Source organism: Bos taurus, chromosome 26 (genome assembly GCF_002263795.3).
Source record: "Bos taurus isolate L1 Dominette 01449 registration number 42190680 breed Hereford chromosome 26, ARS-UCD2.0, whole genome shotgun sequence".
Taxonomy (NCBI): Eukaryota; Metazoa; Chordata; class Mammalia; order Artiodactyla; family Bovidae; genus Bos; species Bos taurus.
This window is the reverse complement of record NC_037353.1, coordinates 50,188,461-50,216,415: the sequence shown is the minus strand read 5'-3', so window position 1 is coordinate 50,216,415 and position 27,955 is coordinate 50,188,461. Positions and strand designations below refer to the sequence as shown.

The 27,955-nt window shown below is 45.9% G+C and overlaps 2 protein-coding genes across 2 annotated transcripts in view; both read left to right on the top strand.

Annotated features, from left to right (window-relative positions):
- Window positions 1-27,955, top strand: part of TCERG1L (transcription elongation regulator 1 like) — a 478,247-nt gene that overhangs the window by 356,475 nt on the left and 93,817 nt on the right. The window lies entirely within an intron of this gene.
- Window positions 26,955-27,944, top strand: OR13A29 (olfactory receptor family 13 subfamily A member 29). The gene has a single exon (XM_002698590.1). The coding sequence runs from the start codon at window positions 26,955-26,957 to the stop codon at window positions 27,942-27,944; it is 990 nt and encodes a 329-aa protein (XP_002698636.1).

The following is a 27,955-nucleotide window of genomic DNA, read 5'->3' as shown; positions in this document are numbered from 1 at the left end:
CTCTTATGCTAAATTCAGCTTCTCCTGAAGGAAGAGTCGGAAAAAACCACTTAGACAATTTCAGGTATGACCCTAAATCAAATCCCTACAATTATGTGAGGTGAAGTTTATAAAAGAGATTTCAAGGCAATAAATTCTGATAGAGTGCCTGAAGAACAAGGAGCGGAAAGTTGGACATTTACAGCGAAAGCAGTAATCAAGACCATCCCCCAAAAAAAGAAAATGCAAAAAAAGGCCAAACAGTTTCCTGAGGATGGTCACACAAATAGCTGTGAAAAGAAGAGAAGTTGAAAGGCAAAGGGAAAAAGGAAGATACACCCATTGAATGGCAGAGTTCCAAGAATAGCAAGGAGAGATAAAAGCCTTCCCTCAGTGATCAATCCAAAGAAATAGAGGGAAAGCAGTTAGGAATGGGGAAAGACTAGAGATCTCTCAAAGATAGAAAAATTAGAGGACACCCAAGGGGAATTTTCTGCAAAGAGGATAGCACATAAAGACAGACATTATGGAACTAACAAAAGCAGAAGATATTAAGAAGAGGTGGCAAGAATTACACAGAAGAACTGCTACAAAAAAGATCTTCACAAACCAAGATATCACAGATGGTGTGATCACTCACCTAGAAGCAGACATCCTGGAATGTGAAGTCAATGGCGGCCTTAGGAAGCATTCGTGTACAAACAAAGCTAGTGGGAGGGTTGATGGAATTCCAGTTAGCTTTCAAATCCCTGAAGGACGATGCTGCTGAAAGTGCTGAACTCCAATATTGCCAGCAAGTTTGGAAAACTCAGCAGTTGGCCACCAGACTTGGAAAAAGGTCGTTTTCTTTCCAATCCCAACGAAAGGCAATGCCATAAAGAATGCTCAAGACTACGCACATCTGCATTCATTCTTCACAAGGTAGCAAAAGTAATGGCTCAAAATTCTCCAGGCAGGTTTCAATAGTATGTGAACTATGAACTTCAGATGTTTCAAGCTGGGATTAAGAAAAGCAGAGGAATCAGAGATCAAATTTCCAACATACATTGGGTCATTGAAAAAAGCAAGGAGGACTTACAAAAAAGCACATACTTTCTCTTAATTGACTACACCAGAGCCTTTGACTGTGTGTATCACAAAAAAATCTGTTGGAAATTCATCGAGAATGGGGAAATACCAGACCACCTGACCTGCTTCCTTTAAGAAATTTGTATTGCAGGTCAAGAAGCAACAGTTAGAACTGGATATGGAACAACGACTGGTTCAAATCGGGAAAGAGTAAGTTCAAGGCGTGTATATTGATTGCCTCCTTATTAACTTATATCCAGAAGATTATCATGAGAACATGCTGGACAGGATGAAGAAAAGCTAGGAATCAAGATTATCAGGAGAAATGTCAATAACTCAGATATGGCAGATGGACACACCCTTATGGCAGAAAGCCACGAGGACCTTGATGGAGGACGCCTCTTGATGAAGGTGTGAAAAAGAGTGAAAAAGCATGGATGAAACTGAAACATTAAAAAAAAAAAAAAAAAAAAAAACTAAGATCAATTATTTTGCCATCAAAGGTTCCACCTACTTAAAGAAATGGATTTTCCCAGTAGTCATGTACGGATGATGAGAGTTGGACCGTGAAAGAAGCTGAGCATCAAAGAATTGATTGCTTTTCAACTTGAGGGGATGGTGTTGGAAAATCTTGAGAGTCCCTGCACTGAAGGAAATCAACCAGAGAATCCCTAAGGAAATCAGTCTGAATATTCATTGGAAGGACTGTGCTGAAGGCTAAAATCAATACTTTGGCACTGATGTAAAAACTTACTCTTGGAAAAGATCCTGAATGCTGGAAGACTGCAAAAGGCGGAGGAGAAGGGACGAAACAGAGGATGAGATGGCTTGGATGGCATCACTGACTCAGATGGACATGGAGTTTGAGCAAACTCGGGAGTTGTGAAGGACAGGGAGAGCCTGAGTGCTGCAATCCAATGGTCGCAAAAAGTCAGACAACAACTGAGGCAACTGAAACAACAGCAATTATTTCAAAGAATTCAATGGATGTTGCATGTTAAAGAAATTATGTGGAAGCCATCTCCACTGGCCTTCCACAATGAATTTTCTCATTTTTGCCTTTATAAATTGAATTCATTTAACCCTAATCCAGACTCAAGATTCGTGTAACTGGGAAATTCCTCCACCACAATGTGTTTTTGTGAGAATAAGCCGATCCCTTTAAAGTCTGCTTGTTTCTGAGTGTAAATCTGCTTGCTCCCCAAGCCCCTGCCGACGAGTAATGTTGTGACAGTAAGGTCAACCAGGTGCTCTGCCAAGAGAAGCGTTGGGAGTGGACCTTTGACAAGTGAAGTCCCTACCTCCCTCTGCACCTGCCCTTGCTCTGGTGATGCTTAAGAGCCTACCAGCGACTCGCGACGCGTCCAAACTAGGTAATGCCTAGTCAGATTCAGCAGGGCTATTAGCATTTGTCTTCCTGTCACGTGCGAGTGCGTCTTTTCTACAGGAGGGAAGGCTCAGCCTGTCTACGAGGAACCATGCGCCCTTAGAGAGGAGGGCTCTTTCCTTCCCATTTTAGGGAAGTTTCAACCATTATCTCCTCAAGTATTTTTCTCATTACCTTACCTTTTGTTTTTCTTTTTCTGGGACACCTATGATTTGAAGCGAAGTGAAGTGAAAGTCGCTCAGTTGTGTCTGACTCTTTATGACCCCATGGACTATATATAGTCCATGGAATTCTCCAGGCCAGAATACTGGAGTGGTTAGCCTTTCCCTTCTCCAGGGGATCTTCCCAACACAGGGATTGAACCTAGGTCTCCCACACTGCAGGTGGATTCTTTACAGCTGAACCACAAGGCCAGTCCAAGAATACTGGAGTGGGTAGACTATCCATTCTCCAGCAGATCTTCCCAACCCAGGAATTGAACCAGGGTCTCCTGCATTGCAGGCAGATTCTTTACCAACTGAGCTATCAGGGAAGACCTGATTTTAATGTTGGGGCATTTAACATTGTCCCAGAGGCCTCTGAAGTTGTCCTAACTTCTTTTAATTTTTATTTTTTTCCTCTCTGCTTCATTTATTTCCACCATTCTACCTTCCACCTCACTTATCCTCTCTTCTGCCTCCAGTTATTCTACTGTTGGCTCCCTCCAGAGTGCTTCTAATTTCAGCTATTTGGTTGTTCATTATTGATTGACTCTTCTTATTTCCTCTAGGTCCTTGTTAAACATCTCTTGTGTCTTCTGAATCCTTGTCTCTAGTCTATTTATCTGTAACTCCATTTTGTTTTCAAGATTTGGATCATCTTTACCATTGTTATTCTGAATTCTTTTTCCGGTAGACTCCTCATCTCCTCTTCTTTGGTTTGGTTTGGGGGGTTTTTGTCACGTTCCTTCACCTGCTGAATATTTCTCTGCCTTTTCATTTTGTTTAGATTGCTGTGTTTCGGGTGCCCTTTCTGAGGCTGGAAGTTCATGGCTCCTCTTAATTGTGGAGTCTACTCCCTGTGGGTGGGGTTGGACCAGTGGCTTGTCAAGGTTTCCTGGTTGGGGGAGCTTGCATCTGTGTTCTGGTGGTGAGCTGGATCTTTTCCTCTGGGGTGAAATGAAGTGTCCAGTTGGGAGTTTTGGGGTGTTTGTGGGTTTGGCATGGCTTTGGGAACACTGCCTTTTAATGTTTGGGATTGTGTTCCCATTTTGCTGGAGAATTAGCGTGATGTGTTTTGCACTGCAGCTTGTTGGCTGTTGGGTGGATCTTGGTTTCAGTGTGGGTGTGGAGACTTTTGGTGAGCTCCCATCTATTAGTGTTCCTGCAGTCAGGAGTTTTCTGATGTTCTAAAGTTCTGGAATTAAACCTCCTGCCGCTGGCTTTCAGTCTTTCTCTTACAGTTGCCTCAAGACTTCTCCTTTCAAAGAGATTGGGCTACCTTTCTGGGTGCCTGGTGTCTTCCACCAGCATTCAGAAGTTGTTCTGTGAAAGTTGTTCAAGATTCAACTGACCTTTTGATGAATTTGTGGGGGAGAAAGCGGTCTCTCTGTCCTATTCCTCTGTTATTTTCGGACCGCCCCTTCCACTGTTATTTTTTTTTAAATAGCATGTTGGTTACTTTCCATGCCTTTGTGTTGTAACCATTTTCTTTATATATTTATTTCTAGCTTCATGCCACTGTGGTCAGAAAAGCTGTTTGCTCTAATTTCTGTCTTTTAAAACTCATCCTCCTATTCCATCATCTTGATCTCCCTGCATCACTATTAAAGTTCTGTCACTTTGTCTAACATGGCTTGAACCTCTTTTGTTAGGTGCATGTTAAGAACTGTTGTGTCTTCTTGGAGAAACAACGCAACTATATTATGGAACATCCTTTATACCTGATATCTTTCCTTGCTCTGAGCTCTACTATCTGAAATTGATATGGTTACTCCTGCCTGTCTTGATTAGTGTTAGCATGGTATATATGTCTCCATCTACATACTTTAAAAAAACTTTTTTTTTTTAAATTGAAGCATAGTTAATTTACAATGCTGTGTTAGTTTCAGGTGTATAGAAAAGTGTAGGTCAGCCATGGAGCAGGTCACTCACAGTGCAGGTCACCCACAGTGAGGTCACTCAGTGCAGGTCACCCATAGCGTAGGTCATGACAATGCAGGTCAGCTACAGTGTGAGTCACTCACAGTGAAGGTCAACCAGGTCACCCGCAATACAGATCGCCCATGTTGCAGGTCAGCCATGGTGCAGGTCACCACAGGTCGGCGTGGCCCTGCAGTTAGTACTTACTGTATGTCTACTTGTTGCTACAACCTGGGGGAAACTTGGAAACAGTACTCTCAGTGAGAGAAGCCAGACTGAAAATGCATGATCCCTGACAGGAAATGCCAGAATATGTAGATGCAGACAGAGTGGCGGTTGACAGGGGCTGTGGAGCAGAGCATGCAGTCCCTACTTAAAGTTACGGAGTTTCCACTGGGATGCTGGAAAAGTTCTGGAACTAGATAGTGATGACTGCAAAACGTTGTAAAAGTACTTAGCGCCACTGAATTGTGCACTTTGAATGGTTAAAGTAATCAACATTATGTCATGGTGTTTTACCACAAAAAAATGTAAACTGCTTGGAAAAAAAATCAACTCCTACATCTTGAAGAGATACAATTTTTATGTCTCAATTATAACTCAGCAAAGATGAGAAAATGCAAATACAATGTCAAAAAAAAGGACAAGAGTGGGCTTCCCTGGGGGCTCAGTGGTGGGAAGTCTGACTGCCAATGGAGGAGGCACAGACTTGATCCCTGATCTGGGAAGATCTCACATGCCTTGGAGCAACTAAGCCCATGCGCCCCAAATATTGAGCCTGTGCTCTAGAGCTGGGGAGCCATAACTACTGAAGCCCATCAACCTGGAGCCCATGCTCCTCAACAAGAGAAGCCGCCACAATGAGAAGTGCTCTCACCACTACAGGGCAGCCCCACTCCCCACAAACCGGGGAAAAGCCTGTGTGGCAGCGAAGAGCCAGCAGTGCGGCAGATAAATAAATACAATCAGGTTTTGGAAGGAGACTAGAACTTGGCACACAGTAGGTACTCAGACTGGCTTGGCCACCACTTAGCTGCTATTTTGTTGCTGTTGTTGGCCTGTCTACAAAACCCCACCTGCCGCTCAGACTCGTGCCTTCCTTCCCACTCCCTCCTTGGAGCCCCTGTTAGCCCCAGGGGCCACCAGCAGTTCCTGACTCTGCCTGCAGCACAGCCTCTCTAACTGCAGGTTAGAGAACTGCTGGTCCCAGACAGGACTGTTCTGTTCTGGCACAGACAGGTCTGTGATTGGGTAACACCTCTTTCCTGCACCTGTGTCTTCATCACAGAGGAAGGTTTGGCTCCATCACTGATGGGAAGCTATTCAGCTCTGTGTTTCCAAGATGAACCAGTGGTCAAGGGTGTGAATCTGGGATCTGTCCTCTGGAAACATCTCCTGCAATGGCCTCTTTGGGAGGACGTCAGTTTCTTCTCTGCCTTACTTTGAGGAAAATGACAGCCCCTGCCCAAGTGTGCCTCTTTCCTTGGATTCAATTTGCTCCATGCTGAGCTGAAGCCTGGAGAGAGAGCTGAGGCTGCCTCCCTTGACCACAGGGCCCTGCCTGAGCCCTGGGGTCCTCTTGTAGGCCATCAGCCGTTCAGAGGCCCCTGGGACTTCTGAAGTCTTCTAAGTGACCGTCTTTGAGGCTGGGTCCCAGTGGGTTAGTACCTTCACTGGTTACGCCGCACAGCAGAGCTGCGTGTATTTAAAGCAGGCCGCTCTTGCTGTGGTGGCCTTTGTGAATCCCCAGCTCTGCATCGGGTCAAGACTCAGTAAACACCTGCTCAAGACGGAGGTCGTTTCCTCAGTGTCAAGCCTGAGGTGACTCCCTGGGCAGTTTAAGGTTCATCTGCAGGCTTGAAAAGAAGCTTCAGTTTGTATAGCATTTTTAAAATAGTGCTCTGTATTTACTCCTGACCATGAACCTTTTCTCTTGCTACTGTGAAAGAGATTGGCTTTACAAAATTTGTGTAGGGGAAAATGACTAAGCTCAAGAAGCCTTTTATATACACTGAGCAGTTCTATTTTTTTTTTTTTTTCTGAGTGGCAAGAAGTGAGCAGGGAAGGAAAGGGGATGAGGATGTGGTGGCCGAGGCCACCTCCCAGCTCTGCAACCCAGACGCCAGGGTCGGGGAACCGTTGTGGGAAGTGCTGGGCTCTGGAGACACTGATGCTCATGTTCTTGCCACCATCCCAGTGGACACTGCTGCACAATGGCTGGGAGTCCCAGGGGCAGCACAGCTCTCCTCCGCAGTGGGCACTGCTTATGCTTTTCACATTTTCTGACCCAACATGAGACATTGTTCCCACTTCCTTCTGGACAGTGCACCTTCTGTGAGGTCTCAGGGGGAGTGTGGTCATGGGGTTAGGATCTGCTGTCATATTTGCAGTGACCTGATGTGTCTCAGGGTCCAGTGGCCTGAATGCTGCCTTTTTGGCTTGGTGGAGCCCATGAACCTGGGCTGTGATCCAGGTTGTAAGAGAGTTTGGCCTGGATGTGAGGGAACAGTCTTTCCAGTGTGTTCACTGATTTCTGCCCTTTGAGAGAGTATGTCTGTCTGACAGACCATCATTTTGCTGAGTTGTTAAAGGAGCTGAAGGCACAGGATCCATGCAGGCTCAGCCCTGGCCCCATGGAGACCAGAGTGGGAGCTCCTGTACCTTCAGGGCTGCCAGGGTTTCCTCTGCCCTCGCCTCTGTCTGCGCTGCGTCCCCCTGGCGCCCGGGTCCTCACCTCTGTCCACGCTGTGTCCCCCTGGCACCCGGGTCCTCACCTCTGTCTGCGCTGCAACCCCCTGGGGCCTGGACTCAGCACTTCTCTGGCCCCAGGTGCTCACAGCTCTGGAAGCAGCTCGCTCTGCGGTCTCCTCACTCCTCAGAGGGCCAGACATCAGGTATCATGGCCAGAATGATGTGTTTAGTGATTGCATAGAACTAAGTCATTAGCAGAAACTATTCAGAAGCTGGAACCCCGTCCCCAGGCTTGCTGGCCATCTTCCCCACGGTGAATGTCTCTGAGGCCTTGTGCGAAGCAAAGATGCCAGGGCTACTCACACCTGACACATAGGCAGAGACAGTTTCCTTGAGCTGCTTGAACTGCCCTTGAGTGTGCTTGGGGAAGGCATGCACTCTGCTTTGAGACTCTAAAGTCATAACCAGAATAGTGACAGTAAGACTTGTCACTCATCTGTGATAGGAAACTCTTAGAAAGTGCTTCACTTATAGACTTAATTGACTACCCCCTGCCTGGGGGCGTCTGTGGTTCTCAGTGACCTTTCCTGTAAGCTGATCTGGGCTTGGGGTGGAAGAAAACAGATTCTCTCACTCAATAATAAATAAGACTGTGATCTATTCTGGAACAGCAGCATTGCTTTCTTGGGAATAGTTTGCTGGTTGTCTGGAAAGGGCCAGTGTGTCTGTAGAGACACACAATATGCCTGAGGCAGGAAGCCTGTCCAGGCCCAGCTAAGAGACTCTACAAGCCTCAATAATTGTGTCTTTCTGAAGTGCTCAGAGGCACACAGCCTTCTCAGCAAACCAAGGCTTCTGCACCTGTCATTTACAGGCCCCTTCTTGAAATGTTTCTCTGTATCTACTTTCATGAACAACAAACAAGACTAAGGAATGTGAAATTCATCTGCAATTGTGCTTATTTCTAAAATGTCAGCACAGCGTCAGCCGGGATAAGGGCTGTGAGCAAGGTCACCTCTGCAGAGTGGACCCAAGTCCATACCAGTGTCCATGAGCCCACCCTTCCCCAGCCTGGAGGCATCATTCTGGGGTCTGGGTATCCAGTGGGGCAGAAAGAGCAGCACTGCGCTTGGGGAGAACACTCTCCTCTGTGCCCCTCTTGTGTTCACCTTGGGCTTTGACTATGAGCTCCTGCCTGCTCAAGGGTTGTCTGAATCACCTTTGATCTGTCTCTGTGAGTGCTCCTGCCTGGACCTCTCAGCCTGCACCTCGGTTCTGCCCCCTTCGGTGACTAGACTCTCCCTCTTGACTCTGAGCCCTGGCCCCCTGTCCTCCCCTGGAATCAGCCCTGTCCACCTAAGCAGATCACCTTCCCTAAGCCCAGACTGCATATCAGGGTGGGTGCTCGTTGAGGTGGGAGCCCATGCTTGGGGTCAGGCAAACAGGATGGGGTGTTGCGAGGGGGGTGAGGCTGGATGCTCTGTGGCTGGGGTGGAGCACAGGGACGCTGTCTTCCTGAAGGGCTCTAGCAGGCCCCCGTACAGCCAGGTTCGCACTTTGGAGGTCTTTCTGCTGTGAGGGCGGTGAGAGCACATGGGAAGATGTGAGCTCTGTCCAGTGCAGTGGCAGCAGAGGGACAGAGCTGCTGCCCATTTCTCTGAGAGGAGCATCTTAGTTGATGGTGCCTGAGTATAACGTGACTTACAATTGCTCTAATTCTGGGTGGGTTTGAGCTGTGAAGGATCTTGACCTACCTATCTATCTAGACCACAAATTTCACACTTTTTTCCAGTGCAGCTGTAGAGAAAGACAGAGTCTGAGCAGAGTAGTCCAAGGCCATGAGGAACCAGTCACTGGTGACAGAATTCATCTTTCAGGGCTCCTCAGACACCACAGCTCCAGGTCCTCTTCTTCAGCCTTTTCCTGTCTCTCTACTGCATGGTGCTCTGTGGCAATTCCCTCATTGTGGCAGCCATCACTTGTAGCTCTGGGCTCCGTACCCCCACGTACTTCTTCCTGGTCAACCTGTCTGTGCTGGATGTTGTCTGCTCATGCACCATGGTGCCCAAGCTGCTCGAGATTCTGGTGGCAGGGAAGAAAAGCATCTCCTATGGGGGCTGCATGGCCCAGAGGTTCTTCCTGTTATCGTCAGTGGTGGGGGAGGTGCTGTTCTTCGCGGCCATGGCCTATGACCATGACATGGCTATCTGCTGGCTGCTGCACTATGGCTCCATGATGAGCCCCAGGGTGTGTGCTGCACTGGCGGGGGCTGTGTGGGGAGTCAGCACACTCGGGGCTGGAGCCAACAGCTGCCTGATGCTACAGCTGACCTGCCGCGGGCCCAATGTGGTCGACCACTTTTGTGAGATTGCCCCTCTGCTCCCGCTCTTCTCCTCCACCTGTGTGAATGATATCATGGCAGTTGTGACGTCTTCTTTGCTGTGCTGAATGTCCTGCTCACAATGGTGTCCTATGGCTTCATCATCTCCACCATCCTGAGATTTGTACAGCTGAGGGGAAGTGGTGAGCCTTCTCCACCTGCTCGTCCCACCTCATCGTGGTGACCATGTACTACTCCACCATCATATACACCTACCTGAGCCCTTTCTCCAGCTGCTCCCAGGGACTGGCAGGGTGATGGCAGTGCTTTATTTCACTGTGAGCCCCAGCTTGAACCCTCTCATCTGTACCCTGAGGGACAAGGATGTCAAGGCAACCCTCACAGAAGTCCTTACATTTTTAGCAGAAAAACTATAAGCTCACTGTCTAAAAGTATCAAGTGCTGGCTCAAGGAAACCGAAAATGTCAAGTTATCATAACCTGAAATGTGCTCGTTAGGTGGCATCTTCTATTGGGAACAAAGACTAAATTCATTGACACCCAGTACCTTCCATTTAGAAACATGTGCTCTGGACATTCTTGAATTCAAACCAACAGAAATAGAGCCCCTGGAAACCCCTTTGACATTACACAAATGTAGAGTTTAAATACATAGATGTTTGCATTGACTCCTGGCAATAAGTTGTGTGCCTTGTGAAAATACACTTAAGGACAAAATGTGTCACAAACATGATGCTGTGTAGGGACTACCTCTAGTCTCACCTCCCAGCACCATCAAGCCCAGGATACAGCATGGTTCAGTGACACTTTCTGCAGATGCCAAACTGGCGTGTGAGCTGATGGAGACACAGCAGTGTGTCTGGGAGCTCAGGGCAGGGTGGAGGTGGAGGCATGTAGTTGGCCAGAAGAGCTCAGAGAAAGGGCTGGGGCATTACAGAGTGGGGTCAGAGGTGCCTGAGGGGTGCAGGTGAACAGGGGCCTGGCTGCAGAATGTAGATCTTGAAGGCACTCGATGGCTGAATGCTCCTTGCAGAAGGTGATTAGTGTGACAAAGGACCTTGAGGAAGTTTAAGGTGCTCTGCAGAATGTGCTCACCCTCTCTTGGGTGTCTTCCATGGGAATTCTTTCTGCTGATAGCTAGCGTGGCCTGTGTCCTCTCCTGCCCTGCAACATGCTGCCCATGAGAGGCAGGGGTGCCGCCAGTCAAGGTCGGCATCGCGACTCATTGGCTTTCTCTGAGCTGAACTCCTTCCTCCTTTGGTGACTCCAATAGTGCCCACTTTTGTTCATTCACCAGATGTTTCAGTGCAAACTCTATGTAGACTTTAAAATCCAGTTCAGTTCAGTTCAGTTGCTCAGTTGTGTCTGACTTTTTGCGACCTCATGGACTGCAGCACTGCAGGCCTCCCTGTCCATCACCAACTCCCGGAGCTTGCTCAAACTCATGTCCATTGAGTCAGTGATGCCATCCAGCCATCTCATCCTCTGTCGTCCCCTTCTCCTGCCTTCAGTCTTGCCTAGCATCAGGGTCTTTTCCAATGAGTCAGTTCTTTGCATCAGATGGCCAAAGTATTGGAGTTTCAGCTTCAGCAACAGTCCTTCCAATGAATATTCAGGACTGATTTCCTTTAGGATTTACTGGTTTGATTTCCTTGCAGTGCAAGGAAGGGACTCTCAAGAGTCTTCTCCAACACCACAGTTCAAAAGCATCAGTTCTTTGACACTCAGATTTCTTTATGGTCCAACTCTCGCATCCATGCATGACTACTGGAAAAACCATAGCTTTGACTAGACAGACCTTTATCAGCAAAGTAATATCTCTACTTTTTAATATGCTGTCTATGTTTGTCATAGCTTTTCTTCCAAGGAGCAAGAGTGTTTTAATTGCATGGCTGCAGCCACCATCTGCAGTGATTTTGGAGCCCCCCAAAATAAAGTCTGTCCCTGTTTCCGCTGTTTCTCCATCTATTTGCCATGAAGTGATGGGACCAGATGCCATGGTCTTAGTTTTATGAATGTTGAGTTTTAAGCCTGTTTTTTCACTCTTCCCTTTCATTTTCATCAAGAGGTTCTTCAGTTCCTCTTCACTTTCTGCCATGATGGTGGTGTCATCTGCATATCTGGGGTTATTGATATTTTTTCTGGCAATCTTGATTCCAGCTTGTGTTTCATCCACACTGGCATTTCACATGATATATTCTGCACAGAAGTTAAATAAGCAAGGTGACATGTACTTGATGTACTCCTTTCCCAATTTGGAATGAGTCCATTGTTCCATGTCCAGTTCTAACTGTTGCTTTTTGACTTGCATACAGATTTCTCAGGAGGCAAATCAAGTGGTCTGTTATTCCCATCTCTTGAAGAATTTTCCACAGTTTGTTGTGATCCACACAGTCAAAGGCTTTCAGTTCAGTTCAGTTCAGTCAGTCAGTCATGTTTGACTCTTTGCGACCCCATGGACTGTAGCACATCAAGCTTCCCTGTCCATCACCCATTCCCCAAGCTTGTTCAAACTCATGTCCATCAAGTCAGTGATGCCACCCAACCATCTCATCCTCTGTTGTCCCCTTCTCCTCCTGTCTTCAATCTTGCCCAGCATCAGGGTCTTTTCCAGTGAGTCAGTTCTTCACATCAGGTAGCCAAAGGATTGGAGCTTCAGTTTCAGCATTAGTTGTTCCAATGAACATTCAGGGTTGATTTCCTTTAAGGTTGACTTGTTTAATCTCCTTGCAGTTTAAAAGCATCAGTTCTTCAGCACTCAGCTTTCTTTATGGTCCAACTCTCACATCCCTGGATGACTACTGGAAAAACCATAGCTTTGACTAGATGGACCTTAGTCAGCAAAGTAATGTCTCTGCTTTTTAATATACTGCCTAAGTTTGTCATAGCTTTTCTTCCAGGGAGCAAGAGTCTTTTGATTTGGCATAATCAAAGGCTTTGGTGTAGTCAATAAAGCAGAAGGTGAAGTAAAAGTAGCTCAGTTGTGTCTGACTCTTTGCAACCCTGTGGACTGTAGCCCACCAGGCTACAGTACGTGGGATTCTCCAGGCAAGAATACTGGAATGGGTTGCCATTTCCTTCTCCACAATAAAGCAGAAGTAGATGTTTATCTGGAACTCTCTTTATTTTTCTATTATCCAATGGATGTTGGCAATTTGATCTCTGGTTCCTCTGCCTTTTCTAAATCCAGCTTGTACATCTGGAATTTCTTGGTTCACATACTGTTGAAGCCTCGCTTGGAGAATTTTGAGCATTACTTTGCTAGTGTGTGAGATGAGTGCGATTGTGTGGTAGTTTGAACATTCTTTGGCATTGCCTTTCTTTGGGATTGGAATGAAAACTGACTTTTCCAGTCCTGTGGCCACTGCTGAGTTTTCCAAATTTGCTGGCATATTGAGTGCAGCACCTTCACAGCAGCAGTTTTTTACATTCAGAATAGCAAAACATTAACCATTATGGAAACTGGCTGATAGGTAAACAAGGATTAATTATACTATTTTCCCCACTTCTTGTTTGAAGTTTTTGCCAACTAAAAAAATATAAAGGAATTACCTAAGATACAACAGTATCATCTAAACGGTGCTATGCCTTTGATGCAAAAGAAAGGAATATAGAGCCCCGAGTACTACAGAAAGACCCAGTGAGACAGCATTCAATAAAACCACGGATTTAATGGAGTTTAACCATAGGGTTAATTTCCAAGACAATTAAAATCTGAGTAAACATGATAGATTAAAAGTCAGACTGCAACAGTCTGGAAGAAGTGCTGAGGAACGAAGTGGCAAAGTACGTACACACAGTGTTTGCAAGGTTCCAGGCCGCCAGAGGAGAGGGAGAGATGGGGTTTAGAACACGCTTGTATTGCAATGGTAAATAATTACATACCATAGTAAGTGCCACTAAGTCAATCACGTATTTATAAAAGTCACTGTATCTTCAAAAGTATTATAACATGGAGAAGACACTAGTGTAGCAATCAGATTCTAAACTCAAATTTCAAACATTAACTGTAGCGGCATATGCATTGGTAGGGGAAAAAAAGTAATTTTCCAAGTTTAAAGTTGTAATAACATGATAGAGATACTTTGCACGTACTCTGTCACAAGGTGAAGCCTCTGAAGGCAGAGAGAAGCACTTACAGCTCAGAGCTGAGGGCCCTGGAATTCGTCCTCACACTTGACCTTTTCTCTTAAACTTGCCTCAAACTTATTCACTAGATGTTTCACGCTTATTTAACTTTTTGAAGATGCCCAACAATTCAATTTAGCTAACATCTGGAGACAATTAATAGTAGGGGACGTGGGCTAAGACAGCATCAGCTTTCCCTGCAGCCCGACAAATAAATGACTTCCTTGCAGTAACCAGAGGCAGACCCCACTCCAGTCTGCACCTCGTTATGTGTTTCTGTTTCTGGTTTGAGGGTTTCCTCTGACGCTCTGCTCATTTACTAAGCAGAAGTGGTTGTTTTGTCCCAAGCCTGCGGGTTAAACAAGAAGTGCATTTAACTCTTCCAGATCCTCTCTGCTTTTAAGGTATCTTGGGAAGCTGTATCAACTGTATATAGTGTAGTTGCTCAGTCATGTCTGACTCTTTGCGACCCCATGGACTGTAGCCTGCTATGCTCCTCTATCCAGGGAATTCTCCAGGTAAGAATACAGAAGTGGGTTGCCATTCCCTTCTCTAGGGGATTTTCCCAACTCAGGGATCAAACCGAGGTCTCCTGCATTGCAGGCAGATTCTTTGCCATCTGAGTCACCAGGGAAACCCATCTTGGAAAAGAGATGATCCAATCTGTGTGCATTTTTAATTTGCTCAATTGCCCTGTCTACAGCGTCTAGTATGATGTTGGTCAGAAGTGGCATGAGTGGGCATCCTTGACATGTTCTGATTTTAAGGGGAAAGCATCTAGATTTTCACTAAGTGTGGTGGGATCTGTGGATTTCCTAGGTGCTTTTTATCAGGTTGGGAAAGTTCCTTTCCATTCCTTGTTTATTTTTTTCATGAGAAAGTGTTGGATCTTGCCAAGTGCCTTTTCTGCATGTGAACTGGTGTGAGGAGCCTGACTTGAATGCTAACCCTAATCAGTCATGGTGCAGCCATACAATGTGTCCCTACTTGTCATTTAAAGGACTGGATTATTGATACGCACTATGATATGGGATGGGCCTCAGGATAATCCTGGTAAGAGAAACCAGAAGACCAAAAAAGAGCACATATTGTTTTGTTCCATTTTTATAAAACTCTGACGAGCAAATGTATCTGTGGTGATGAAAAGCACATAAGTGGTTACCCTGGAAGGGAAGGTGGGGGTTGGGGTGGAAGAAAGATACAACAAAGAGCATGAATTTTGGGGGATAGAGGGGTTCATCAACTGACTATGGTTTCACAGGAATAGATTTATGTCAAAACTTACAAACTGCGCATTAAATTTGTGCAATTTATTCTGTGTAAATTATGCTTCAATAGACTTTCAAAAAGAGATTTTGGACCTTAAACTAAGACTGAAATTGTAAATTCATAACATTTCTGGAAGTAAGGATAGAAGAAAATTTTCATGCCTAAGAGTTATTTCTTAAAGCCTCAAAAGCACTAATTATAAAAGAAAACAGTTCAGTTCAGTCGTTCAGTCGTGACTCTTTGCGACCTTATGGACTGCAGAACTCCAAGCTTCCCTGTCCATCACCAACTCTTGGAGCTTGCTCAAACTCATGTCCATGGAGTCAGTGATGCCATCCAACCATCTCATCCTCTGTTGTCCCCTTCTCCTCCTGCCTTCTGTCTTGCCCAGCATCAGGGTATTTTTCCAGTGAGTCATTCTTTGCACCAGGTGGCCAAAAGATTGGAGCTTCAGCTTCAGCACCAGTCCTTCCAATGAATATTCAGGACTGATTTGCTTTAGGATTGACTGGTTTGATCTCCTTTCAGTCCAAGGGACACTCAAGAGTCTTCTCCAGCACCACAGTTCAGAAGCATCAATTCTTCAGCACTCAGCCTTCTTTATGGTCCACATCCATACATGACTACTGGAAAAACCATAGCTTTGACTAGACGGACCTTTGTCAGCAAGTAATGTCATGAAAAGGACAGAACTATTAAAAGAAAACAAATCAAGGCTAAATTAGAGTTCATCAAACACAAAGACTTTTGCTCTTTGGAAGAAGTCTTTAAGAAAATGAAAAGTCAAGGCATAGAGTTGAAGAAACAGATTGTATGTCCATGTACAATACAGTGACACTTTTTCATAGTCCATATTTGACAAAGGACTTCTTTCCTGAGACCATAAAAGCCTTCCACATTTCAATAATAAGGCAAGCCCCGCTCCGCCTACAGAAAAATTACATTTGTACAGACACTTCCTAGATTATATATATATATATATATATTCAATAAGAACAAGAAAAGTGCTTGGCATCATTATTTGTCAGAGAAAGGCAAAGGATTCTAGAATGGAACAGTCAGTTTGGAAGACAGTTTAGGAGCTCACTGCCTTATGACCCAGCAACTTCTTTCTAAGTGTGCACTCAAGGTAAATAAAAGCATATATTTGCACCAATAAAAAGACTGCCTAAAAACATTCATAGCAACTGTTCATATAAGGTTTAAAACTAGGGGCAGTACACTGTTTATCAATAGGAAAATCGATCTTTTTTGAAAATCATAGTTTGTCCATACAATGAAATTCTACTATCAAGAAATATGAACACACTCCTAACATTTCAAAAAACATGGATACATCTCACAGATGTTTTATTTATTTATTTTTTTAAAGCTGGAGGTATTACATGATTCTATTTATGGGGAATCCTAGAGGAAGTAAATAGTTAGTAAATTCTATTTACTAATAGAATTTAGATGTAAATGCAGTGGCGCTGGGGCAGGAAGCAAGGGGCTGGGGGTGAAACAGAAGCCAAGGACACAAGATGACACCCAGGAATGTCGCGGCTGTTCTCTCCCAAGCGCAGTGGACAGGCATCAACATGGCAACCTGCGACTTTTAGTGTTAATTGCAGTTCACCTTTGAGCAACATGAATTTGACCTGTGTGGGCCAGTTACACCCAGACATTTTTTTAGTAGCAAACATTACAATCCTTGCTAATGATCCATGGTTGGTTGAATCCACAGATGCTGATATGGAGGCTGCCTGTAAATTATATTCAGAGTAACTCCCACATGGTTCCTGGACCAACTATACATCTCAATAAGGTGGGTCTAAAATCTTCACTTAAGCGCCACTCAATGGCTCACTTTAAGGCGGTTATTTTAAGTTGTGGGAATTTCATCTCAATAAATGGTTTAAGTTAAAAATAAATGAAAAAGGAATAAAATCCTCACTAAGTGGAAAGAATGATGAATAATATGTAAATTTAATCAAAACACAATCATACTGAAGACCATTATGGGGTAAATTGAAGTGCTAAAGGAACATTTTTTTCGGAAATTTTGGCAATTTATTAACTTGCTTATGTAGGAAGGGTAGTTATACACATAAAACATTCAAAAATACTCTAGGGATAGATCCATATTATCATGAATGAGTTTAACTGAGGTATTATTAGTAGGAGGCACAATTAAGACAAAAGAGCCTCAGTTGAACTGGTCTGAACAGGAGCTTCCACACAGGCCAGAGTGAGGTTGTGATGCCAACATGTTGCAGGTGAATGTGGGGAGTGGAAGGTCAGAAGGGATGGTCTTCATGGAAGGGCTGTGCTTGCCCTTGTGGAGGGAGGCTCTGGCTACCTACGTCTCTCCTCAACACCTATTTGGTAGGGAGCTTTAGTCAGGAACCCTCGAGCCACATTTAATTGTCCCTGAGAGCTTTCTCTTCCACTTTGCCTCCCCAGGGTCCCCAGGATAAACACCTGCCTTGATCGTGGAAACACAGAGGTTTGCTTGAAGGCCAGTCAAGCCTCAGCCCAGAGGTGCAGTCAGGAGGACACTGCAGACTGGCTTCTCGCAGGACAGAGCATCCCTGGTCTTACTTTCTTACAATGTGCTAACTTTGGAGCCGCTGTCCAGAACATCCACGGAGGCCGCTGGGAGCCAACAAAGGGGAGGTAAGTATGGCAGTTCTATCATGAGTTATTAAGAGAAGAGATATTTACTTCTCACTACAAATGGAGTTTTGTCACAGTTCTTAGAACTCAGTGTGGAGTTCTGGCACTGTATTCTAAGTGAACTAGCACTTCTTCAAGTTTTTTGGGGAAATTACTGATCAAAGATAAGAATATGGTAGAAAAGTTTGGTCTTATGCTCCATTATATAAAAGAATAATATCAATCCTTTTTAATGACTATTTTCATTCATACAAGTTATTTTTACCCATGTTCAAAACCTGGTTTTCTTACTCGTCTGTAACGCAATATATCTACTTTTGAAATGAGACAAACTTTGCAGAATCTAATATCTAAATCCATGACTAGGCAAGACTTAGGGGTCCTCTCATTCAGCCATGGCCTCCAGAGAACCCTGAGAAACAGTTGCAGCAACAGCCTTTGACCCTTTGTCAACAGTCCCTGACCCTGCCTCTCATGGAAAGAAAAATACTGACCCAGTCACACCAGAGCTTGCCAAGCCCCTGGATGATAAGAGGTCACCTGAATAAGCATTCACATCATTTGACCTTCAAGTTAGAGCAAAAACCAGGAGAGAAAGTTCAGAGGGGCCAAGACAGTGATAAGAGGGCTGGACTCTCGGGTGGTGCACAAAGCTTGGGGCTGATGGGCCCTGGGGCAGCTCAAATGAACAGAACTTGGGCCCAAAGCAGCCATGTTCTGCTGGATCTCAGCTCTCAGGTGGGTGGTCAGCCCTGTAGGATCATTCTCCTGCTCAATGCCTGTGGGCTGATGCAAGGCTGCCCCAAGCTCCCGTGAAAGTACCACTTCATTTCCAGACAGTGGCGTCCTCTCTTGCATGGGGCAGCCCCAGCAGCTCAACTCTTGGCTTTCTCTGGATGGACATTCAGAGCCCAAGCTCTACTCCCACCAGCTTGGATGGGTGGGAAGGGCCCTCAGCGTGCATCCAGAGAATTGCCTGGTCCTCTCTGTTTTGGGGCTGGGGAGCCCATGATTCATCCCCTCTGGATGTTAGTTCCCATACCTGAAATACAGGGATGAAAACACTTACCTCTCCTGCCAGCAGGAAGACAGGCATTAAAATAGTCTCTGTTCAGGACAATGGACAGGAATCAGACCAATTCTTGATTTTTTAAAATGAGTCTTTCTAATCTTATCATTTAATCTAAGCTGTGTATATAAAATATTATACAGAGAATACATGGATTTTGGCAGGTGGATTAGCCCAGGCAAGACAACCTCACAGGCCAGGTCCAGGCAGGGGTGGCCAGTGTCTACTGGGATGAGGTTCCCAGTTCATCCCTGGCATCGCTGGTGTAATTTCCACAAGACGCTGGAAGAACCAGGCACGCTGCTGCATATACTTCAGGGCAGAAGCTTGCCCCCACCAGCAGGACTGCCTATTACCCTTGGTGAAGGTGGTAAAGTGAGCTCACTGTTCTTTGCCTCTCTAACTAGCAAATAAAATGTGGGGAAAATAATCTAAGTAGGGACTAGGTAGAAGCCCTGCCTCTGGCCCAACTTTCACTCACCCAGCGATTTTTATAGTGACTGGTGGTCTGGGAGTCCCTTTTCCTATGAAATTCACTAGCTGTATATACTTTAAGACCATATTGTCCCTTCTCTCAAATTTAATGTAAATGTAGACTCACAAATCTTTCTCAGTGGAGTTTAGTCCTTTCTTAACATTATGTATTTTCGTTCTCAGTGGGTTCAGACTTCACCAGCTGGAACCCTGTCAGGCTAACTCTGTCTCCTTTTGATGTTTTGTCGTCATTCTTTGAACAATTTCTCACATTTTGGCACAAAAGAAGGTATTCTGAGCTCATCTTGTGCTTTCCTTGCCCCACTCAGGGAATCAGCCCTGGCTCTTTTTACTGGAGACTGATCTTTAGGGACAAAAGTTTGGATGCTCATACTTTTCACTTTCAAGCATTGGAGAAGGAAATGGCAACCCACTCCAGTGTTCTTGCCCGGAGAATCCCAGGGACGGGGGAGGCTGGTGGGCTGCCGTCTATGGGGTCACACAGAGTTGGACACGACTGAAGCGACTTAGCAGCAGCAGCAGCTACTCTTCTCTTCTTGCTTCAGTTGGTCTCAGAGGACAGAGGCAGAAAGGGTGTTCTGTGTACACACACACACACACTCATTCCTGTGTCCATCTATCCATTAAGACATGGATCACAGAAGAGTGGCGATGGCTTCCCTGACATGCACATCAGTGAAAGATTCCCAAATTACCCTGTGATAGAGCTGCCCCAGAGGCATAGTGTCTGAGGTCTCCAGGCTTGACATCGCACCACACAGCCATTTGTCTTCCCCTTCTCAGCAGTGGCTCTCATCACCCCTTGCTGAGGCCTGAGACACACAGGCCTCGGGGTGGATGACCTATGCCATAATTAAAAGCAAGCAGAAGACTTGTGTGCAGTTTTTAAGGGAAATTTGCTGTTTAGTTGCTAAGTTGTATCTGACTCTTTGCAACCCCATGGACTGTAGCCCACCAGGCTCCTCGGTCCATGGGATTTACCAGGCAAGAATACTGGAGTGGGTTGCCATTTCCTTCTCCAAGGGATCTTCCCCACCTAGGGATAGAACAGTGTCTCCTGCATTGGCAGGTGGATTCTCTACCACTGAGTTACCGAATGAAACGTATGCATATCATAGACGAGCCATGTGACAGATGTTTTGACAAGTACAATGCTAAGTAGCCCACCTCTGTCAAATGCAGGACACTTTTTTGACTCAGAATTCGTGCCATGCTCCTTCTTGGTCAGCTGCACTCAGGCCCTCAAAAGCAAGCACTGATCTAATTTTTTCCTGTCAGAGATCAGTTTTGCCTGTTCCAAAATCACATAAATGGAGTCATGTAATGTACTGTCTTGGTGACCAGCCTATTTTCACTTCCTTTTATTCTGTGATCAATGTTATTGTGTATTTAGTTCAGTCTCTTCTGTGGCAATGTTCCAGTTTTATGAATATACCTCAATTTGTTAACGCATTTTTTCATTGATGTTCCAGATTTGTGCTATTGTGGATAAATGTGAGGTGAATATTCTCCATCAAAACAAACCCTATAAAATTTCAGATTTCAGCTTGTCTTTTACCAGACCCACATCTGTACAGGCTTGTGAGTAGCCTTAGGTGAAAAGCCACGAAGCAGAAATCTTCAGAAAGATCCTTTTGGTCTTTTGACCTGACACCTGCCTCCTTCTGAACACTCTTTGAAGTCTTCAAGTGGTGGGTTTAACATTTGACTACAGGTGATGTTTATTAGCTGAAGAATGGCCAGTGTGATCACTGCTCTGTTGTTGGGAGCAGAACCCACCACCCACTTGTGTGTTACTGCCTGACCGAATTGACTGTGATGCAAAACCTGGGTTTCCTAGAGCTCCTTAGGCTGGTTCTTGTTGTGACTTTGATTTCACTAATGAGAGGCGTTAGTGTAAGATTTTCAAGTGGTGATGAAGTGGAAGCAGTTTTCCATTTCTATGACAGCAAGGAAGCACAGTCAGATAGACGTACTATCTGTATGCACTGGAGTTGGCCTTGGCACACCTTCAGCTTGGGTGAGAGCCCGTGGGAGTGGCAGTGATGCAGCAGCAACAGAGTCCTGATTCTGGACGGAAGCCACCACGGCGTGGCTGCCCGATGCTGCCAGGGATCTGCCGAGCACCACTCCTCCCCCAGTTTCAGTGATATCAGAGCCCCTGATGGCCTTGGTGGAAACAGTTTCTATTTAAATTCCTGGCTGGTAAAGGAAGAGTTTGGGGTCAGTGAAGAGCCCAGTCTGGTCATGAAAGTCATTCATTCATTTATTGTTTGAACCTTGATTGAGAAACACTCTCTGTTGATCTCAGAGATCAGCATTGAGATAGGAAGAAAAATGGATTGCCGATCCTATTGTGGAAAAGCCTTTAGAGAAAAGAGTCAGTACATGGAAGACAGTGGAAGCTTTTGAGGGCTGTCATGGGAACTGAACAGCACAAGCTCGTGGGAGGAAAGTGGGGAGGAGATGGGTTTTCTTGAGGTGATCATGAGGAAGGGAAGGGCTTCCTGAGTAGGTCCTGCTGTGACGTGCCCCAGAGGATGAAGGTCTTTCTGCTGTGGGCAGTGCAGGAGGAGGCGGAAACCAGAGGGTATGTCCAGGGAAGAAGCTGTGTGAAGAACTGGCACCTCCAGGGATCACCAGTTGAGGGTTGGGGTGGGTACTGTGGGTGCTGATGACTCAGTGAGAAAACCCACAAGAGGGGCCATGGGGCCATCTCAGGAGGTAAGGAGCATTGGCTCACCTGTTCAGTTGAGTCACACAGTTGAGTCAGACTCTTTGTGACCCTACGGACTGCAGCATGCCAGGCTTCCCTGTAGCATCACCAACTCCTGGAGCTTGCTCAAACTCATGTCCATCTAGTCAGTGATGCCATCCAACCATCTCATCCTCTGTCGCCCCCTTCTCTTCTTGCCTTCAATTGTTCCCAGCTTCAGGATCTTTTCCAAGAGTCAGTTCTTCACATCAGGTGGCCAAAATATTGGAGCTTCAGCGTCAGCATCAGCCCTTCCAATGAATATTCAGGACTCATTTCCTTTAGGATTGAGTGGTTTGATCTCCTTGCAGTCCAAGGGACTCTCAAGAGTCTTCTCCAGCACCATAGTTCAAAAGCATCAATTCTTTGGCACTCAGCTTTCTTTATGGTCCAACTCTCACATCCATACATGACTGCTTTTTAATATGCTGTCTAGGTTGGACATAGCTTTTCTTCCAAAGAGCAAGAGTCTTTTAATTTCATGGCTGCAATTACCATCTGCAGTGATTTGCTGCTGCTGCTGCTAAGTCGCTTCAGTTGTGTCCGACTCTGTGCGACCCCATAGACATCAGCCCACCAGGCTCCCCCATCCCTGGGATTCTCCAGGCAAGAATTCTGGAGTGGGTTGCCATTTCCTTCTCCAATGCATGAAAGTGAAAAGTGAAAGTGAAGTCGCTCAGTCGTGTCTGACTCTTAGCGACCCCATGGACTGCAGCCCACCAGGCTCCTCCATCCATGGGATTTTCCACGCAAGAGTACTGGAGTGGGGTGCCATCGCAGTGATTTAGGAGCCCCCAAAATAAAGCCTGTCACTGTTTCTGCTGTTTCCCCATCTATTTGCCGTGAAGTGATGGCACTGGATGCCATGATCTTCGTTTACTGAATGCTGAATTTTAAGCAGCTTTTTCACTCTTTTCTTTCACTTTCATCAAAAGGTTCTTCAGTTCCTCTTCGCTCTCTGCCATAAGGGTGGTGTCATCTGCATATCTGAAGTTATTGATATTTCTCCTAGCAATCTTGATTCCAGCTTGTGCTTCATCCAGATTGGCATTTTGTGTGATGTACTCTGCATATAAGTTAAATAAGCAAGGTGACAATATACAGCCTTGACGTACTCCTGTCCCAATTTGGAACCAGTCTGTTGTTCCATGTTCAGGGTCTTGTTCAGCATATTAAAAAGCAGAGATATTAGTTTGCCAACAAAGGTCTGTCTGGTCAAAGCTATGGTTTTTCCAGTAGTAATGTATGGATGTGAGCGTTGAACCATAAAGAAAGCTGAGTGCCAAAGAATTGATGCTTTTGAACTGTGGTGCTGGAGAAGACTCTTGAGAGTCCCTTGGACTGCAAGGAGATCAAACCACTCAATCCTAAAGGAAATCAGTCCTGAATAGTCATTGGAAAGACGGATGCTGACACTGAAGCTCCAATATTTTAACTACCTGATGTGAAGAACTGACTCTTGGAAAAGACCCTGAACATGGAACAACAGACTGGTTCTAAATGTTGCTTCTTGATCTGCATACAGATTTCTCAGGAGGCAGGTCAGGTGGTCTGGTATTCCCATCTCTTGAAGAGTTTTCCATACTTTGTTGTGAGCCACACAGTCAAAGGCTTTGGCATGGTCAATAAAGCAGAAGGTGATGTTTTTCTGGAACTCTCTTGCTTTTTCTAAGATCCAATGGATGTTGGCAATTTGATCTCTGGTTCCTCTGTCTTTTCTAAATCCAGCTTGAACATTTGGAAGTTCTTGGTTCACATACTGTTGAAGTCTTGCTTGGAGAATATTGAGCATTATTTTGCTAGCGTGCGAGATGAGTGCAATTGTGTAGTAGTATGAGCATTCTTTGGCATTGCTTTTCTTTGGGATTGAAATGAAAACTGATCTTTTCCAGTCCTGTGGCCACTGCTGAGTTTTCCAAATTTGCTGGAATAATGAGTGCAGCACTTTCATAGCATCATCTTTTAGGATTTGAATTAGCTCAGCTCGAATTCCATCACCTCCACTAGCTTTACTCATAGAGATACTTTCTAAGGCCGACTTGACTTTGCATTCCAAGATGTCTGGCTCTAGATAAGTGATCACACCATCGTGGTTATCTGGGTCATTAAGATTTTTTTGTGTAGTTCTTCTGTGTATACTTGCCACCTCTTCTTACTATCTTCTGCTTCTGTTAGGTCCATACCATTTCTATCCTTTATTGTGCCCATTATTGCATGATATGTTCCCTTAGTATCTCTAATTTTCTTGAAGAGATCTCTAGTCTTTCCAATTCTGTTGTTTCCTTTATTTTTTTGGTATTGATCACTGAGGAAGGCTTTCTTATCTCTCCTTGCTATTCTTTGGAACTCTGCATTCAGATGGGTATATCTTTCCTTTTCTCCTTTGCCTTTAGTTTCTCAGCTATTTGTAAGGCCTCCTCAGACAACCATTTTGCCTTTTTGCATTTCTTTTTCTTGGGGATGGTCTTGATCACTGCCTCTGTACAGTGTCACCAACTGCTGTCCATAGTTCTTCAGGCGCTCTGTCTATCAGATCAAATCACTTGTATCTATTTGTCACTTTCAGTGTATAATTTTAAGGGATTTGATTTAGGTCATACCCTAGTGGTCTAGTGGTTTTCCCTACTTTCTTCAATTTAAGTCTGAATTTTGCAATAAGGTGTTCATGATCTGAGCCACAGTCAGCTCCGTCTTGCTTTTGCTGACTGTATAGAGCTTCTCCATTTTGGCTGCAAAGAATAGAATCAATCTGATTTCAGTGTTGACCATCTGGTGATGTCTACGTGTCTCTTGTGTTGTTGGAAGAGGGTGTTTGCTATAACCAGTGCATTCTCTTGGCAAAACTCTGTTAGCCTTTGTCCCACTTAATTTTGTCCTCCAAGGCCAAACTTGCCTGTTACTCCAGTTATGCTTGACTTCCTACTTTTGCATTGCAGTCCTCTATGAGGAACAGGACACCTTTTCTTGGTGTTAGTTCTAGAAGGTCTTGTAAGTCCTTCACTTCTTTGGCATTAGTGGTTGGTGGATTACTTGGATAGACTTGGATTACTGTGATATTGAAATATTTGCCTTGGAAACGAACAGAGATCATTCTGTCGTTTTTGACATTGCACCCAAGTGCTGCATTTCCAACTCTTTTGTTGACTCTGAGGCCTACTCCATTTCTTGTACGGGATTCTTGCCCACAGTAGTAGATATAATGGTCATCTGAGTTAAAGTCACCCATTTCAGTCCATTTTAGTTCACTGATTCCTAAAATGTTGATGTTCACTCTTAACATCTGTTTGACTACTTCCAATTTACCTTGAAGGCAATGGCACCCCACTCCAGTACTCTTGCCTGGAAAATCCCATGGATGGAGGAGCCTGGTAGGCTGCAGTCCATGGGGTCGCTGAGGGTCAGACACGACTGAGCGACTTCACTTTCATTTTTCACTTTCATGCATTGGAGAAGGAAATGGCAGCCCACTCCGGTGTTCTTGCCTGGAGAATCCCAGGGACAGCAGAGCCTGGTAGGCTGCCATCTATGGGGTAGCACAGAGTTGGACACGACTGAAGCGACTTAGCAGCAGCATGGACCTAACATTCCAGGTTCCTACGCAATATTGTTCTGTACAATATCAGGCTTTAGTTCTGTCACCAGTCACATCCACAACTGGGCGTTGTTTTTGTTTTGGCTCTATCTTTTCACCCTTTCTGGAGTTATTTCTCCACTCTTCTCCAGTAGTATGTTGGGCACCTACTGATCTGGGGAGTTCAGCTTTGAGTATCCTATCTTTTTGCCTTTTCATACTGTTTATGGGGTTCCTAAGGCAAGAATACTGAAGTGGTTTTTCATTCCCTTTTCCAGTCGACCATGTTTTGTCATAACTTTCCACCATGACCTATCCATCTTGCATGGCCCTACAAGGCATGGCTCATAATTTCATTGAGTTAGACAAGGCTGTGGTCCATGTGATCAGTTTGGTTATTTTTCTGTTATTTCTCACCTGAGCATTCTGCTAAGTCTTAGTGAGCTTCACAGAGGGGAATGAAATGCCAGGATCAGGTTTTTGCCACAGGGCATCACCATGAACCCAGTTGGGAACATATAGGAGGGTGTTGGAAGGAGAAACTGGACATCCAGGTGGTGACAAAAAGCTTGAAGTTAGGTACATGTCTGTGAGTGAGAGATGGAGCATCTGTGAACATCATGCAGGAAGCTTTGTCTGTAGGCCTTGGGAACCAGAGGTTGAGAGGTAAGAAGACCATCAAAGGCTCATGGAACAAATGCATTCTGAGAACCTCCCATGACCATGAACTAAAGCTTGATGTGGTCCAAGTGAGGTCCTGTTGCCACAAAGCCTAAACCCAGGATTTTGGGTGGCTGGGTAACTGGGAGTGTGGGAGAGTTACCTTGTGCTGCTGGAAAACTACACGATGAGCACATCTGGGGCAAAGGCCAACAGTTTAGGTTTGAATGTTGAGTTTGGAAGCCTGTAGTTTGAGGCAGAATTGCGGTTCATGGTTCTGGGGTTGGGGGGTAGATATGAGTGACGTCAGACTGACGGCAGGATCAGCCACAGAAGTAATCCTGGAGTGCACGGGGCACAAGTTCAGAAAAGGTGGAAACAGGAACCCAGGGGAACAGCTGAAGAGCAGCAGGATGCCCTTCACAGAGATGGGGCTGTGAGAGGGAGAGCGGCCGGGGAGGGGCTCAGCCTCGCGTGGGGACGGGCTCAGGCTGTAAGTGGCTCTCAGTCAAGGAAGTGAGGATGGCGATGGGGCTAGAAACGCTAGAGGACAGTGTTTCTCGGAGTGCAAAATGAAAGGAGAAGTTAATGAAGGGTATATGGCTTTCGGGAGAGTGTTGGGCTTGGAAGTTAAGGAATAAACGGACTCCTGTGAAGGAGTTGGATCAGCCCTCCTTTCCAAGACCAGGCTGCCTTCTGAGACAGTCACCTGGGTAGAGTCTGGCACCAGCATCATGTAATCTCTGTCACAGGTCTGTGCACACATGGAGCAAGGCCTTGGGGCTGCTCCCGGCTGGGCCACAAGGTCCAACGAGACCCTGATGATAGAGTTCGTGCTTCAGGGCTTCTCGGAGCTGCCCCGCCTGCGGCTGCCCCTTTTCTGCTGCTTCTTCTCCCTCTACACCGTGGCGCTCATGGGCAACGCTGTGATCATCGCCGTGGGCAGCCACAGCGCCAGCCTCCAAAGCCCCATGTACTTTTTCCTCTGCAATCTAGCTGCCATGGATATTGTCTGCACCTCATCTGTGCTGCCCAAGGCACTGGTGGGCCTGGCCTTCGAGGAAAACACCATCTCCTTCCCGGGGTGCATGGCCCAACTGTTCTTCCTCACCTGGTCCGCATCTTCCGAGCTGCTGCTGCTGACAGCCATGGCCTATGACCGCTACGTGGCCATCTGCCGCCCGCTGCACTACAGCTCGCGGATGAGCCCGCGGCTGTGCCGGTCGCTGGCCGTGGGCGTGTGGGCCCTCTGTGCCCTCAACGGGTCGCTGCACGCTGGGCTGATGACGCGGCTGTCCTTCTGTGGCCCCAATGTTATCGCACACTTCTTCTGCGAGATCCCCCCACTCCTGCTGCTCTCCTGCAGCCCCACACTCGTGAATAGCATCATGACTGTGTTAGCTGATGCCTTCTATGGAGTCCTCAACTTCCTGCTCACCCTGGTGTCCTATGGCTGCATTGTCGCCAGCATCCTGCGCATGCGCTCGGCTGCAGGGAGGCGGCGGGCCTTCTCAACCTGCTCCTCCCACCTCCTGGTGGTCTCCGTGTACTACTCCGCAGTGTTCTGTGCCTATATCAGCCCGGCCTCCAGCTACAGCCCTGAGAGAAGCAAGGTGTCCGCAGTGCTCTACACGATGCTGAGCCCCACTCTGAACCCCATCGTCTACTCTCTGAGGAACACGGAGATTAAACATGCCCTGGGGAGACTTGTGCAAGCCCTTCTCTGCCCTGAGGTCCGTGGGCTGCCTCCCTGAGACCAGCTTGG